At 41.0% G+C, this 17252-nt stretch overlaps 1 protein-coding gene across 1 annotated transcript; it reads right to left on the bottom strand.

Annotated features, from left to right (window-relative positions):
• Nucleotides 1-5160: 5160 nt before the first annotated feature.
• Nucleotides 5161-5655, bottom strand: LOC138894245 (uncharacterized). The gene has a single exon (XM_070178927.1). The coding sequence runs from the start codon at nucleotides 5653-5655 to the stop codon at nucleotides 5161-5163; it is 495 nt and encodes a 164-aa protein (XP_070035028.1).
• Nucleotides 5656-17252: the final 11597 nt, after the last annotated feature.

Raw genomic sequence — 17252 nt, 5'->3', positions numbered from 1 at the left:
ATTTTCAAAGCTAAACTTTATCCATGACATCAAAAACTCAAATATATAATTTATTCCTAATTACATGTCCAATTTCGTGGTCAAAATTTTAAAATAACAAATTCTAGGTTATCTTTCAAAATCTCCAAATTTCTATAAAATTCCATATTTAAATCTATATATAATCCATGTATTTATCAAACAACAAGTGGGAATAACTTACCTCATGATATATATGGCAAAAATGATCTTCAAGAATCACCCCAAATCGCCCTAACTGTGCTCCAAAAACTTAAAAGTAAAGAAAATGAGCACAAAATTCTGAAATTAGATGTTTGATACACCTGCCAGGCCTCCTCCTTCGCGATCGCAGTCATTACCCATGCGATCACGGTTAACAAAAGTTCCAGTATCATTTCCTTCATCACGATCGTGCCAAAATCCCGCGATCGCGATGTAAAAATTTTATTTTCTTCTTCACAAACACCCTTCTTTTCATAAAAATTTCCAAGTGATAAATGGTTTGATTTTTTGAAAACCAGATTCAAAGTGCTACAACTTTTATTTTTGGATCATCCCTAAATTCCTTATAGATTGTATGATATAAGCTCCCGAAGCCAGATCACTGATAACAAAAATTCCTTCAACGCGTTCGCAATCCTTACTTCCGCGATCGCGATTCACAAGGCCTGGATTGCACTTTACTCTTTGCGATCACGGCCCAGACCTCCGTGATCGCATTTCACACCCCGTACACCAATTATCAGCAGTTCCAAATGGCCTAAAAGTGGCCCGAAACCACACCCAAAACTTACCCGAGGACCGAGGAACCACGTTCAATCATTCTAATAAGTTTATATACCTTATGTAAACTTGTCCGAAGGCTCGGAACACAAATTACAATATCGAAACCAAGAATTAAAGATTAAACTCAATTCCTTAAGCTCTCTTAACTTTCAAACCTCCATCCTTCGCCGAACGCGTCCGAATCACACGTAAACATTTTGGAATGACTCCAAATTTTGCGTACAAGTCACAAATCACAATACGAACCTACTACAAGGCTCAGAATCCCAAATGGATATCAGTAACACCAAAGTCTACTTCAACTAGAACTTAGAAAATTCTAAAACCTTTAAAATGCTATTTTTCCACAATAAGCGTCGAAATGCTCCTGGACCATCCGATACTTAACCCGAACATACGCCCAACTCCAAAATTATTATACGAACGTATTGAAATCGTCAAATCCCGATTACGAGGTTGTTTACTCAAAAGTCAAATCTTGGTCAACTCTTTCAACTTAAAACTTCCGAATTGAGAATTTTCCTTCCAAATCAACTCCTCTAAACGACGCCCTAGAGCTCAAAATGATCGATCGGATCGTTACATTCTCCCCACTTAGACATACATTCGTCCTCGAACGTGCCAAGAATAACTCCGGAATTGCCCTAAACCACTGCTTAACACCTCGTGCACCTACCCGTGCCACCACGACCAATGTGAGTACATTATCTCAAGCCAGACTGAAGATCCTTCTTTTTACCTTAACCCACAAGCCTTTGAACCAAATTCCAACATCCCAAATTCTCTATGAGACATGATTCTAACATACGAGCACTATATCAATCCCCACACGCTGTACCAAACATGATCATGCACCCATGTTGAAATCACACAATGTACCGCATAATTCGTATGGCCATAATTACATCCTCCAACCGTAAAAGCTGCAAATTCACTAGCCTGGTGCCCGTAGCATACCCCATAACGCGTATGAGCCCCGGTCCAAACCTCGTGATACTGCAATGATAAGATTATGCATTGTATGATATTTCTCAATATAATTTAAAAATATTATTTCGATTTAATTTTAAATGGTCTTATTTTTCTATTATTTTGAACTGATTTTTTTATTTATTTTTTCCTCTTTTTGTTCCTTGCATATCGTTATTGTATTATTAATTATTTAATACTTTTGTCAAATGACTTTTTATTATATTTTCTCTTGAAATTAGATAATTATCAACTACAAATATTAAATGTTTTTGGTTGACAATCTTATATATTAGCTAAACGGATGCCATCGATTTTTTTTAATTTATTAGTTATTTAGATTGGCCTAAATATTCTTTTAAGTCTTTAATTAATTTAAGTCCACATGCCTTTCTAAAAAATTTCAATTGGATACAAAAACAAAATCAAGATCATTTTTCTAGATAGGAAGAGCAAGATGATAATGAATATACATTTTATATTTATTTATGACAATGTAAATTTTACCTACTTGATCAGGTTTGCGATTATCTTTAAGTTTTTGTATTTTTGAAATAAAAAAAAAAAACAATATCAGCTTCTTAGGTCGTTAAATTGCATATTTTTAATTTTATTATAATTCTTGTTAATATCTATCGACAAATAAATAAATAATCTCCTCAAAGTAGAAAAAAATAAATAACATATATAACTAATTAATGCATAATGAAAATAGATAATATTCGTTAATTAAAAAACCTAAGACGTGATAAGAAATAAATTTAAATTCATATTTGTATTTTTTGTATAAATAAATTGGTCCACTCATCAAGTTCTTTAGCCTATCGATAAATATTACTTGAAACCTTTATATATATATCATTTAAAAAAAAATAGTCTATTAAATAATCTCACTAACGAAATGAAGTGTGTATCTAGGCATAAGAGGCAGAAAAACAATTACCTTTTGTCACGACCCAATTCCCACTATAGGCCGTGATGGCACCCACCATCGCCGCTAGGCAAGCTAGCAGTGAACTTCCCATTTAATTTCTCATTTTATTATTTTTAAAGTCGTTGATTTTTATTTAATGCACAAATAATTAGTAAGTGGGCGTAGTAATATAAAGTATAAACTAACGGGAAAGAAAGATAGTGAATTAAATAGTCAAAACCCATGAGTGTCTACTAGAATTCCCAAAACCCGGTGTCACAAGTGCACAAGCATCTAGTAGAATATACAAAACTCTCTAAGAACTATTGTCTGAAACAAAATAGACAGAAACGATAAATCATAACAAGAGAAGGCTCAGGGTGCTACCGAACGGAGCATGGGAAAGAATCTCACCACGAAGCCTCCGGATAATGTGAGTACGTGCCCGGATGAACTCCAGATGCACCTGCCTCAAAACCTGCACAATATATGCAGAAGTATTGTGTGAGTACATAAACGACATGTATCCGGTAAGTATTTAGTCTAACCTCGAAGAAGTAGTGACGAGGGGTCGACTTCGACGCTTACTAGTGAGAAATATGCATAATGTATAAGATTATTTAGTATGCATGAAAAATAACACCAATGATAGAATAAGAGGTAATAATTAAATGATCATTTATGAAAATAACAATTAAAAGTTCCCAAATATCACATAAAAATCTCATCAAGTAAGGCTTAACATATTATTATAAATCCTCAAGTCATGAAAGACATATCAAGTGTAATCGGACTCCGAGTGACAACACGCACGAGTTATGCCGAGGTCGTACGGTCCGATCCATAATAATCGTGTACATACACTACCGAGGTCATACGGTATGACCCATGGATGCATCTCATAATATAAATAAATATTGTAAAGACATTCGGCCCGATCCACAGGAATAGGAAAACTCTTCGGACTACGAATTTTGTATTTACAACTCCGAGGTAAGCCCATGAAAGAATAAAATCTCCGTCAATAATTAAACATTCCGCCAACTCTCTAAGTAATAAAACTCGATTTAACATAATATTTAACAAAGTTTTACTTATTAATACAAGCAATTAAACTAGCAAGTTGTATCCAAATAGTGCAAGTAATAGCATAATAAAGGCATATGTTCTCCCGGACATAACATAAATTTTAGCTACACACGGACTCTCATCACTTCATGCATACATGACACCTACAATTAGTATCAAATAACAATTAAAATACCTATGGATAAATTTTCTCTTATAAGGTTAAGCAAGAGACTTACCTCGTTCCTAAGTCCACATTTCGGTCTACAAATCACTTTAAAAGCCTTGTTTCTAACTATTAGAGTGATTACCCAACCCAATTAGGAAGGTTCCTAAAAATTTATCCCCAGGTCCACGTGCCTGGATTCCGAAAATATTTGTAAATAAATATTACCCATAACCTCACAAACACAAATATATAATTTATTCCAATTTTCACAACCAAATTCATGATCAAATCCCAATTTCACCTAAACCCTAGGTTCTTCACAAAATCCCACAAGTTTCACTAATTTCCCATGTTTAATCTACCTATAATCCGCGCATTTAACTTAAAACTGGGTAGAGTTTACTTACTTTATGATGTTGATGAGAATTCCCTACAAAAGTGCGCTCAAAATCACCCAAGACCAAGTGAAAGTGTGTGGAAAATGGGCTAAGTCCCGAATTAAATGCCCTCCACTGCCAAACGATATCCGTTTTTGTAGCCCAAACAGTTGCATCTGCGGAAAAATCCATCGTAGGTGCGGTCCTATCCTAGGCCAGCTCCCTTTGCTTCTGCGGACCAATGCTCATTTCTACGAGCCCGTTTCTGCGGAAAATGGATCAAACCTGCGATCCCACACGAGCCCTCACATTTCAGCTTCTGCGGAAGAAACCTCACGCATGCGGATGCGCATCTACACCCATGCGCCCTCACCTGCAAACCCAGGCCTGGAATGGCCCTCACCTGATACAACATGCCCTAAGAATGACACATAATCTAATTAGAACTCACATTTGGAGAACTTAGCATATAGTTTTTCTTCCCGTAAGGTATGAAGCACAACTCTCAAATGCTGCTCGTACTCCTTCATACTACGTGAGTAGATCAATATGTCATCAATAAAGATGATGACAAATGAGTCAATATATGGCCTGAACACCCAGTTCATCAAATCCATAAATGCCACTAGGGCATTGGTCAAGCCAAAAGACATCACTAGAAACTCATAGTGTCCATACCTAGTCCGGAAGGCCATCTTCAGAACATCCGAAGCACGAATCTTCAGATGATAATACCCAGATCTTATTTAATCTTAGAGAACACACTGGCACCCTGCAACTGGTCGAACAAATCATCAATACATGGCAACGGGTACATGTTCTTAATGGTAATTTTGTTCAACTTGCGGTAATCAATGCACATCCGCATACTCCCATCCTTATTTTTTCACGAATAACACTGGTGCACCCCAAGGAGACACACTTGGCCTGATGAACCCCTTAGCTAGAAACTTCTCAAGCTGCCCCTTCAACTCTTTCAACCCCTTCGGAGCCATGCAGCACGGTGGAATAGAGAGAGGTTGGGTTCCTGGTGCTAAATCTATACTGAAATCAATATCACGATGTGGGGGCATGCCTGGTAAATCAGAAGGGAACACATTGGAGAACTCCTGCACCACAAGCATTGAATCGATCATAGGAGTCTCTGCAGCAGTATCCCGAACATAAGCTAGATAAGCCAAACAACCCTTCTCGACCATGTGTCGAGCCTTCAGGAAAGAGATAACCCGACTAGATGCATTGATAGATGAACCCCTCCACTCCAATCTAAGCAACACTGGCATCACCAAGGTAATAGTCTTGGCATGACAATCAAGAATGGCATGATACGGAGAAAACCATTCCATGCCCAGGATGACCTCAAATTCAGTCATGTCGAGAAACAGAAGATCTATTCTAGTCTCATAACCACAGAAAGTCACAATACAGGGAATGGTAGACCCAATCCACAACAGCAGAATCTCCCACGGGCATGTACATATAAATAGGAGCATCGAAGGACATCTAGATAGTGAGCAAATGGAGAAGAAATAGTACATGTGATCATGACATCTGAGGCTACTGTATCTGGTATGGCAGGAAAAGCATAGAACCTAGCTGGAGTGCCACCTGCCTGGCCCCACCTCTAGGGCGACCCCTACATACCTTCCCTCTACCTCTGGCAGGCCGGATGGCCGGTGCAGCAGCTGGTGTGGTAATCATGGGCTGATAGATATGCTAGCCCTGCTGCACCGCCTTGCCCCGAAAGTTAGGGCAAGATCTCCTCATGTTACCAAGATCCCCCACACTCTTAGAAACCTCTCAGTGCGAAAGATGGTTGACCCTGAGTCTAACCCTGGGGACCTGAATACCCGCTGGAAGGGGCCTGAATAGCCGGTAGACAGTATGAGCTCTCTGAAATGCACTAAAATAGGGCCGGCTGGACTGACCCCTTACGAACTGACCTCTACCACCAGATGGGGCACCGTTGAATCCTCCAGAATGTCGAGGCCTCTTCTCCCTTGTGGTATACAATTGTCTCTAGGTGCAGATACCCTCAATTCATCGAGATATCTCCACCACCTACTCGTAGGGAGTCCCCATCTCCACCTCTCGGGCCATGGTAACCTGAATACCATAATGCAAGCCTGCAATAAACCTCCACACTCTTTCTGCATCTATGGGGAGTATCATAAGTGCATGGGACAACTCAGAGAATCTCATCTCAAAATCGGTCACAGATATCTGACCCTGTTGGAGCCACTCGAACTGTCCCTGTAGATCTTCCCTCTAAGAGGGTGGAATATATCCCTCCAGAAAGAGACGTATGAACTGATCCCAAGTCAAGGGAGGCAAACCCGTTGGCTTACTATGAAGATAGGACTCCCACCATCTGCGGGCCCTACCCTCCAACTGAAATGTAGTGAAGTTCACCCCGTTGGACTCCAATAGTCTCATATTGTGCAGTCTGTCCCTGCAACGGTCAATAAAGTACTGGGGGACCTCCTGTCGCTCATGTAGCCTGGTCCATCTATCCAACAGCTTATGCGGCTCGATGGCCACATCTGGTTTGGGCTCTGGTATAGCCGCTGCAACTGGATGAGCCTCTTCCCATAGTTAATGCACTTAAGGTGTGATAAACGACATCAACGTGCCCTGGAGCCTGAGCAAAGGAGTCTGTGCTCCCCTTCCTGCCTGCGATGTGGCTGGGTCCGTTGGAAACAAACTAGCCTGTGTCATAGAGTCCACGAACCGCAACATACGGTCCATGGCCACCTAGAATCCTAGTGCGTACATGAAATCCGACGGGGATGGATCAGCGCAAGTACCTCTCCTTGCTCCTCAATAATAAGATCCTCTACTGATCCACCGGTGGCACAACAAGAGCAACTCTAGGACACCCTCGTCCTCTGGAAGGAGCTGGAGCCCTCCCTCGGCCTTTAGCAACAGTGGGAGCAACTCCTCCAACCTCGGGTACATCTGTCATGTGTGTTCTCACCATCTGTGAGAGAATAAGATAAATATACTTAGCACAACATCAACTGCACGATAGGAGATAAAGAAAGAGAAGTTTCGTAACACCCTATAGCCTCTCAAAGATAAATACGGACGTCTCCGCACCGATCCGCAAGACTCTATTAGGAACGCTCATGACTTGTGAAACCTATGTGAACCTAGAGCTATGATACCAAGCTGTCATGACCCAATTCTAACTATAGGCCATGATGGAGCCCAACGTCACCGCTAGGCAAGCCAACAGTGAACTACCTATTTAATTTCTCATTTTAATACTTTTAAAGTCTTTGATTTTTATTTAAAGCGGAAACAATTAGTAAGTGAGCATAGTAATGTAAAGTATAAACTAACAGGAAAGAAAGTTAGTGAATTAAATAATCAAAACCCATAAGTGTCTACTAGAATTCCCAAAACTTGGTGTCATAAGTGCACGAGTATCTAGTAGAATATACAAAACTCTCAAAGAACTACCGTCTAAAACAAAATAGATAGAAACGATAAATCAAAACAAGAGAAGGCTCCAGGTGCTGCAGAACGGAGCATGGGAAAGCATCTCACCACTAAGCCTCCAGATAATGCGGGTACACGCCCAGATGAACTCCAGATGCACCTGCCTCAAAACCTGCACAATATGTGCATAAGTGTAGCGTGAGTACATAAACAACATGTACCCAATATGTATCTAGTCTAACCTCGAAGAAGTAGTGACGAGGGGTCGACTTCAACGCTTAGTAGTGGGAAATATACATAATGTACAAGATTATTTTAGTAGGCATGAAAAACAACATCAATGATGGAATAAGAGACAATAATTAAATGACCATTTATCAAAATAACAATTAAAAGTCCGTAAATATCACATAAAAATCTCATCAAGTAAGGCTCAACATATAATTTTAAATCCTCAAGTCATGAAAGACATATCAAGTGTAATCAGACTCCGAGTGACAACATGCACGAGTTATGCCGAGGTTGTATGGCCCAATCTATAATAATCGTGTACATACAGTATCGAGGTCATACGGTCCGATCCATGAATGCATCCCATAATATATATAAATATTGTCGAGGCGTTCGGCCCGATCCACAGTAATAGAAAAACTCTTCGGACTACGAATTTCGTATTTACAACTTCGGGGGAAGCCCATGGAAGAATAAAATCTCCTTCAACAATTAAACATTCCGTCGACTCTCTAAGTAATAAAGCTCGATTTAACTTAATCTTTAACCAAGTTTTACTTATTAATACAAGCAATTAAACTAGTGCAAGTAATAGCATAATAAAGGCCTATTTCTACCTGGACATAACATGAAGTTTAGCTACGCATGGACTATCGTCACTTCGTGCGTACGTAGCACCCAAAATAAGTAGCAAATACCAATTTAAACACCTATGGGGTTAATTCCCTCTTACAAGGTTAGGCAAGAGACTTACCTCGTTCCCAAGTCCACTTTCCGGTCCACAAATCATTCTAAAAGCCTCAAGTCAGTGCCTAACAATCCGAAACTAGCCAAAGGATGTACAAACTAATCAATAATTACTCAAAAGTTCATAATTGAACTATTAGGGTGATTACCCAACCCAATTTGGAAGGTTCCTAAAAATTAATCCCCGAGCCCACGTACCCGAATTTTGGAAATTTTTGTAAATAAATATTACTCATAACCTCACGAACACAAATACATAATTTATTCAAATTTTCATAACCAAATCCATGATCAAATCCCAATTTCACCTAAACCCTAGGTTCTTCACAAAATTTCAAAAGTTTCACTAATTTTTTATGTTTAATCTACCTATAATTCGTGCATTTAACTTAAAAATGGGTAGAGTTTGCTTACTTTGTGATGATGATGAGAATCCCCCACAAAAGCTCTCTCAAAATCCCCCAAGACCAAGTAAAAGTGTGTGAAAAATGGGCTAAGTCCCGAATTAAATGCCCCCCCACTGCCCAGCGATATCCGCTTTTGCGGACCAAACAGTCGCACCTGTGATCCCCCACCTGCAGAAAAATCCATCGCAGGTGCAGTCCTCTCCTAAGCGAGCCCCCTTCATTTCTGCGGACCAATGCTCGCTTCTGCGAGCCCGATTTTGCAAAAAATGGATCGTACCTGCGATCCCACACGAGCCCTCACACTTCCGATTCTGTGGAAGAAACCTCACACCTGCGGATGCGCATATGCGCCCAGGCGTCCACACCTGCGAACCCAGTCCTGGGAAGGCCACCTCCATCCCCACAGGTGCAAAGACACCAGAACAGCAACACCTTCAGCCAAACCAACCAAGTCCAAAAATGATCTGATTCTCACTCGAGGTCCCCGGACCCTGTTCGAACATATCAACAAGTTTCAAAACACATTGTGAACCTACTCGAGGCCACAAATTACATCAAACAATATTGATTCTATGAATCGCAACCCAATTCAAGCCTATCGAAACTATGAACATATGACTTCCAATGCTAACGTCGAATCATACCAAAACAACTCTGATTGACGTAAAATCTTGCACACAAATCATAAATGACACGACGGACCCACTCCTAGGCTGAAAATTCCAAACGGACCTTGATAACACTAAAGTCTACTCCAAACTAAATTTAAAGAACTTGAAAACCTTCAATGAACCAACTTTCAACATTAAACGCTGATATGCTCCCATCACCCGAAACCTGATCCGAACACACGCCAATGTCCAAAATTATCATACGAACCTATTAGAACTATCAAATTCCGGTTCCTAGATCGTTTACTCAAAACGTTGACTCAAGTCAAACTTGGCCATCTTAGACCACTATTAAGGAACCAAGTGTTCCGATTTCAATATGAACCCTTCCAAACCTAAGTCAACCATCCCCGCAAGTCATTAAATAGTAAAGACACATACCGGGAGTGTTAATTAGAGGAATGAGGATCTAGAAAGCAAAATGATCGGCCAGGTTGTTACACCTTTGATTTTAGTTATAATTTTTTATATTTTTAAAATATTTTTGTTACCATCATTTCTCTTTTGACTTCGTATAACCATACAAAAATATAATATATTTGCCACCTGATTTTGTCCTAATTCTTTTCATATTTGTCCTAATACTTATAATCTTTATCCTAAATTTATTTATTAATTTTAAATAGATATAGAAAGATATAAATATAAATATAGATAATAGATATTATCTTAAAATTGTCAAGTATCCTTTTCTTATCACAGTGTTTCATGAAAGATGCATCAGGTTGAATACTGGAAAGAGAGATTTTGTTATAGGAAAGTCTCATATTTTACATGATTATGCTCAATTTATTTACAACGAAAATATAATCATCAACTGTAATATTTACTCACACGTTGAAGTAATGTTGGAAATCAAAAAATATTTGATTTTTAATTTTTTTTATTATATGGATAAACATAGACGCGTACCCTATATATTACATTTATTTTAAAATAAATTCGCTTTATTCAAATCTAGATATAGTGTTGTAAAGAACTATAATTATAGGATTTTAGACGTGAAAGAGTTTTATAGTTGTATGTAGTAATTATTTTTTTTGGCCAGCTGCGAAGTTATATTTAATTAATTATAAAATATAACAAAAGTTCCTAGCATGATTGTATATGATAATTAGTCGAATAAAGTAAATTATAGAGATAATTATATGTTATTCACTTAGACTTTCGAGTTGGAGGTTCTGTAAAGTTTCTCAAAAAACAATTCAGAAGATTTTGTTATCTAACTATGTATTTGTTTTGAATGTTTTCAGAGATTCTTTTTTTGCTTGAAATGTTTTCGAAAAAAAAAATAATTCTAATATAGATTAATGCTTCATAACAATATTTAATTGAAGATTGTTGCAATGGTCCGACCGGTCATTTTACTTTCTAGATCCCCGTTCCTCTAAATAAAACTCCCCATATGTTCTTTTACTCTTTTATTACTCGCGGGGATGGTTAGTTCGTGTTTGGATGGGTTCACGTTGAAATCAGAACACTTAGTTCCTTAATATTGACTTTAAAAGGTTAAGTTTGACTTGGATTAACATTTCTAATAAACGACCTCAGAACCGGGATTTGACGGTCCCAATAGGTTCGTATGATGATTTTGGACTTGGGCGTATGTTCGGATCGGATTTTGGATGACCCGAAAACGTTTCGGTGCATAAAGTTGAAAGTTGGCACATTGAACGTTTTAAAGTTCTTTAAATTTGGTTTGGAGTAGGTTTTGGAGTTATCGAGGTCCGTTTGAAATTTTGAGCCTAGGAAGCTCCGTATGATGCTTTAAGACTTGCACGCAAAATTTGGTCTCATTCCGAATAGTTTAAGTACGATTCGGTGCGTTCGGAGTAAGTCGGAAGAACTTGAAGTTCATAAGTTGATTCTATTGGATTTGGGTTGCGATTCTTTGTTTTAATGTTATTTTCCACGTTTCGAGGATGTGAGAGTGTCCGTTATATGTTTGCAAACTTGTTAGTATACTCGGGCGAGGCCCCGGGGGCCTCGGGTGCTATTCAGACGATGCGTAGATCAAGTTTGAACTTGAAGGGGGCTGCTGGTGCACCTGTTCTGGTGCGTCCGCACCTGCGAGATTTTGGTCGCATATGTGGTTATGGGCGAGTGGTCAGTGGCCTGCAGAAGTGGAGAAACTACCGCCGAAGCGAGATGGAAGGGCCGCAGATCCAAGATGAGGCTGGCCAGGCCTGGACCGCAGATGCGACGTATCTTCCGCAGAAGCGGGTCCGCAGAAGCGGGATCCCGTCCGCATAAGCGAGATTAGGGGGCCTAGTCTAGGACCGCACCTGCGATGGATTTACCACAGGTGCGGGGCTGGAGAAGTGGTCGTTTCTCCACAGAAGCAGAAATCGCTGGAGGCAGAAGCTTCATTTAAGTCGGGACTTAGGTCATTTGGGGTTCATTTATTGCATTCCTTAGGCAATATTTGGAGCTCTTAGAGAGGGGTTTTCACCTAGCACTTTGAGGTAAGTGATTTCTATGGAACATGAATTTAAAACATAGATTATGGGTAGATTTTAACATGTGAAATTGTGAAAATTATAGGTTTAGTTGGAAAACCTAGGTTTTGGATAAAAATGAGATTTAGCCACGAAAACGGTTATGGAATTGGGTAAAAATTATATATTTGAGTTCGTGAGGTTATGAGTAACATTTATCTTCGAAATATTTCTGGAATTCGGGCAAGTGTGCCCGGGGGTGAATTTTAGGAATCTTCCAATTTGGGTTGGGTAATTACTCTAATAGTTAAATTATGAACTTTTGAACATGTATCGATTAATTTATATAACATTTGACTAGTTTCAGATTGTTCGGCACCGAGTTGAGGCTTTAGAACGAATTTGTGGGCCGGAAAGTGAGCTTTGAGACGAGGTAAGTCTCTTGTCTAATCTTGTAAGAGGGAATTTACCCTATAGGTGATTTAAATTACTATTTGCTGCTAATTGTGGGGGCTACGTACGCTCAAGTTGACGAGAGTCCATGCGTAGCTACTAATTATGCTTATGTCCGGGTAGATTAAGACCCAAATCATGAAATACTTGTAATGTTTGCACCCTACTTGTTAATTAAAGTGACTAAATTATATTGAAACTTGTTAAGGAATTTGCAAGGACCTAATTTCACTTACTTGAGGTTTTGGGGGGTTACTTGACCGTTAATAGAAATTGTGCTTCCTTGTGCATTAGCCTTGTATTAGCTTCTAAATCGGTTGTTCATAAAGTATCCTCTCTTCTTATGGAGCGGGCTGAACGCCTCGGCAGTAGATATATGCATCTATGGTTAGGGCCGCTCGACCCTCGGCAGTGTACACATTATTATAGATCGGGTCGTACGACCTCGGCATACATCGTGCGTAATAATACTCGGAGCCTAATTATACTTGATATTATTTTATGGCTTGAGAAGCTGTAATTGTAAATGGTAGACTTTGACCTAGGATTTATGATTAGTGAAAGGATATTGTATTTACTACTTGTTATTGAGTTATTATTACTGTTTATATAACCCATGCTTATTTAGAATTTTTGTATTTTATTATTAGCCCGTAGTAAGTGTCGAAGTCGACCCCTCGTCACTACTTCTTCAAGTTTAGACTAGATACTTACTGGGTACATGTGGTTTATGTACTCACGCTACACTTCTGAGGAAGGTGCATCTGGCAGTCATATTGGCACGCACCCCCGTTATCTCAAGGCCTAGTGGTGAGCTGCTTCCTGAGACATTCTGTAGCACCTAAAGTCTCTCTTTTGTATCTATTTTCTGTCTACTTTATTTCATATAGTAGTTAGAGTTTTGTATATTCTACCAGTTGCTCATACACTTGTGACACCAGGTCTTGGCACAGATACTAGTAGACTTTATGGTTTTGGAGTATTTATGTCACTATATTAGGCCACTCAGTTGCCTTCATTTTATTTTATTAAATTTTCAATTCCTTAATATCTTAATAAATGAAATTTAATTACTTGGAAACTTATTAAAAAAGTAGTCATATGCTTGCCTAGCGGCGACGTTGGGCGCCATCACGGCCTATAGGAGAAACTGGGTCGTGACAACATTGTATTAGAGAACTAGGTTCACGTAGGTCTCACAAGTTATGAGCAGGCCTTATAGAGTCTTGCAGATCGGTATGGAGACATCCATACTTATCTTCGAGAGGCTATAGGGTTTTAGGAAACCATGCTTTCTTCATATCCTATCGTGCAGTTGATGTTGTGCTAAGTATCTTTATCTTATTCTCTCACGGATGGTGAGAACGCGTGCGGCAGAGGTACCCTATCATGGAGCAGCTGCTCCCCCGGTTGCTAGAGGCCGAGACTGAGGCCGAAAGAGGGCTCCAGCCCGTGGTAGAGGACGAGGACGTCCCAGAGTTTCCTCAATTGTGCCACCAGTAGATCCAGTAGAGGATCTTATTATTGAGGAGTAGGGTGAGGTGTCTGCAGTAGAGTCAGCCCGAGTGGATTTCATGTCCACATCGGGATTCCAGGAGGTCATCGGCCATATGTTGCGATTCATGGACTCTATGACTTAGGCTAGTTTATTTCCAGCGGACCCAACCATATCTCACGCGGGAGGGGAAGTACAGACCCCTACCTCTTAGGCTATAGGGCATACATCTGTCATATATCAGACCCCAGGCGCAGTACCCGTGGGCGGAGTCCAGCCAATTACAACAGCTATACCTAAGCCCACACCTGTTGCGATTGGTGAGCCGCAGAAGCTATTGGACAAATGGACCAGGCTACATCCTCCTGTCTTTGGAGGTGAGCGAAATGAGGACCCCCAGGACTTTATTGATCGGTGCAGGGATAGACTGCACAACATGAGGATATTGAAGTCCCACGGGGTGGACTTTACCACCTTTCAGCTGGAGGGCAGGGCCCGTAGATGGTGGCAGTCTTATTTTCACGGCAGACCAGCAGGTTCTCCTCCCGTGACTTGGCACCAGTTCACACGTCTGTTCCTGGACAGATACATTCCACTCTCTCAGAGGGAAGAGGCTTCAGTATGGCTAGATGTTAGTGACCGACTATGAGGAGAGATTCTCTTAGTTGTCTCGCCATGCACTTATGATACTTTCTACCGATGCAAAGAGAGTGCGGAGGTTCGTTATAGGTTTTCCCTTTAGGATGCAGGCCACTATGGCCCGAGAGGTTGAGATGGGTACTTCGTACGAGCTAGTTGTGGAGATAGCTCGGAGGATCAAGGGTGTTCGTCAGCGGAGCCGAGAGCAGGCGACGAGGGATAAACGGGTTCAATATTTATGAGTATTCAGTGGTGCTCCGGCTAGGGGTAGAGGTCAGCTTATGAGGGGATCAGTCTAACATGCCCACATATCTAGCACCGCCGCCTCCTCGGGGTGTTCAGTGGGGCCTTATTTTAGCGCCATGCCAGAGAGTTCCTACCGCCCACCAGCTATTCAGGGTTCCTCCAGTGGGTATTCAGGCCATCAGGGTCACACTTCAAGTCATCAGTCCACCGTAGGGAGGGGTTGTTGAGAGTGCGGGGATCTTAGTCATGTGAGGAGGTTCTTCCCCAAGCTTTGGGGCAAAGTAGTGCATCAGGGTCAGCAGCCTATGATTACAGCACTAGCTGCCACACCAGTCGTCCGACCGCCCAGAGGCGGAGGGCAGGTGGGTAGGGGTCATCCTAGAGGTGGAGGCCAGTCAGGTGGCACTCCATCCATATTCTATGCCTTTCTAGACAGACCAGATACAGTAGCCTCAGATTCCATGATCACAAGTATTATTTCTGTCTGCGGTAGGGATTCTTCGGTATTATTTAATCCAGGGTCTACATATTGATATTCTTTATCTCTGTTTGCTCATTTCTTGGGTGTTCCTCATGAGTACTTAGGTACTCTTGTTTATGTGTCCACTCTAGTGGGTGATTCTATTATTGTGGATCAGGTCTATCGGTCCTGCATCGTGACTTTCTATGGTTATGATACTAGAGCGTATCTTATGTTGCTTGATATGACCGACTTTGAGGTCACCCTGGACATGATTGGTTGTCCCCATATCACGCAATCCTTGATTGCCATGACTGTTACCTTGGTGATGCCAGAGCTTCCTATATTGGAGTGGAAGGGTTAGTCTGCCAGTGCATCTAGTCGGGTTATCTCTTTTCTGAAGGCTCGACACATGGTCGAGAAGGGTTGTTAGAATTATCTAGCTTATGTTCGGGATACTAGTACAAAGACTACAGCGATTGATTCAGTGCCCGTGGACCGGGAGTTCTTCGATGTGTTTCTTTCTAATCTTCCAGGCATGCCACCAGATCGTGATATCGATTTCTGTATTGATTTGGCTCCAGGTACCCAGCCTAACTCTATCCTACCATACCGCATGGCTTTGAAAGAGTTGATGGAGTTAAAGGAATAGGTTGAGGAGTTGTTAGCAAAGGGGTTCGTCAGACCGAGTGTATCGCCTTGGGTTGCACCAGTGTTATTCATGAAGAAGAAAGACGGGACTATGCGGGTGTGCATTGATTACTACCAGTTGAACAAGGTTACCATTAAGAACAAGTACCTGCTGCCATGTATTGATGATTTGGTTGACCAATTACAGGGTGTCAGGGTATTCTCTAAAATTGACTTGAGATCGGGGTACTATCAGTTGAAGATTCGTGATTCGGATGTTCCGAAGACGGCTTTCCGGACTAGATATGGCCACTAATAGGTTAAACTCTACTTTCATTTTAAACAATGTATAATTCTTTAAATTCAAGTTCATCTCCATTTTGCCAATTTTATTGAATACAATAAGACAAACTTTATCATATCATGCTCAAACCAAAAACAAACACACCAGTGGATCCAGTAGAGGATCCTATTATTGAGGAGCAGGGCGAGGTGCCTGAAGCAGAGCCAACCCCGGTGGATTTCATGTCCGCACCAGGATTCCAGGAGGTCATGGGTCGTATATTGCGGTTCATGGACTCTATGACTCAGGCTGGTTTATTTCCAGTGGACCCAGTCATATCTTAGGCGGGGGGAAGCACAGACCCCTACCGCTTAGGCTCCAGGGCATGCGTCTGTCGTATATCAGACCCGGGGCGCACTACCCGTGGGCGGAGTCCAGCCAGTTACAGCACCTATACCTGAGCCCAGACCTGTTGCGGCTGGTGAGCCGCATAAACTATTGGATAGATGGACCAGGCTACATCCTCTTGTTTTTGGAGGTGAGCGACATAAGGACCCCCATGACTTTATTGATCGGTGCAGGGACAGACTACACAACATGAGGATATTGAAGTCCCACGGGGTGGACTTTACCACTTTTCAGCTGGAGGGCAGGGCCCGTAGATAGTGACAGTCTTATTTTCTCGGCACACCAGCAGGTTCTCCTCCTATGACTTGGGACCAGTTCACACGTCTCTTCCTGGACAGATACATTCCACCATCTCAGAAGGAAGAGTTGTGGTTTTAGTTCTAGCAACTTCAGCAGGGCCAGATGTCGGTTACCGACT

The sequence above is a fragment of the Nicotiana tomentosiformis genome, chromosome 6 (assembly GCF_000390325.3).
Source record: "Nicotiana tomentosiformis chromosome 6, ASM39032v3, whole genome shotgun sequence".
NCBI classification, from domain to species: Eukaryota; Viridiplantae; Streptophyta; class Magnoliopsida; order Solanales; family Solanaceae; genus Nicotiana; species Nicotiana tomentosiformis.
Note: the sequence above shows the minus strand (reverse complement) of the source record. Positions and strands in the feature narration are given on the sequence as shown.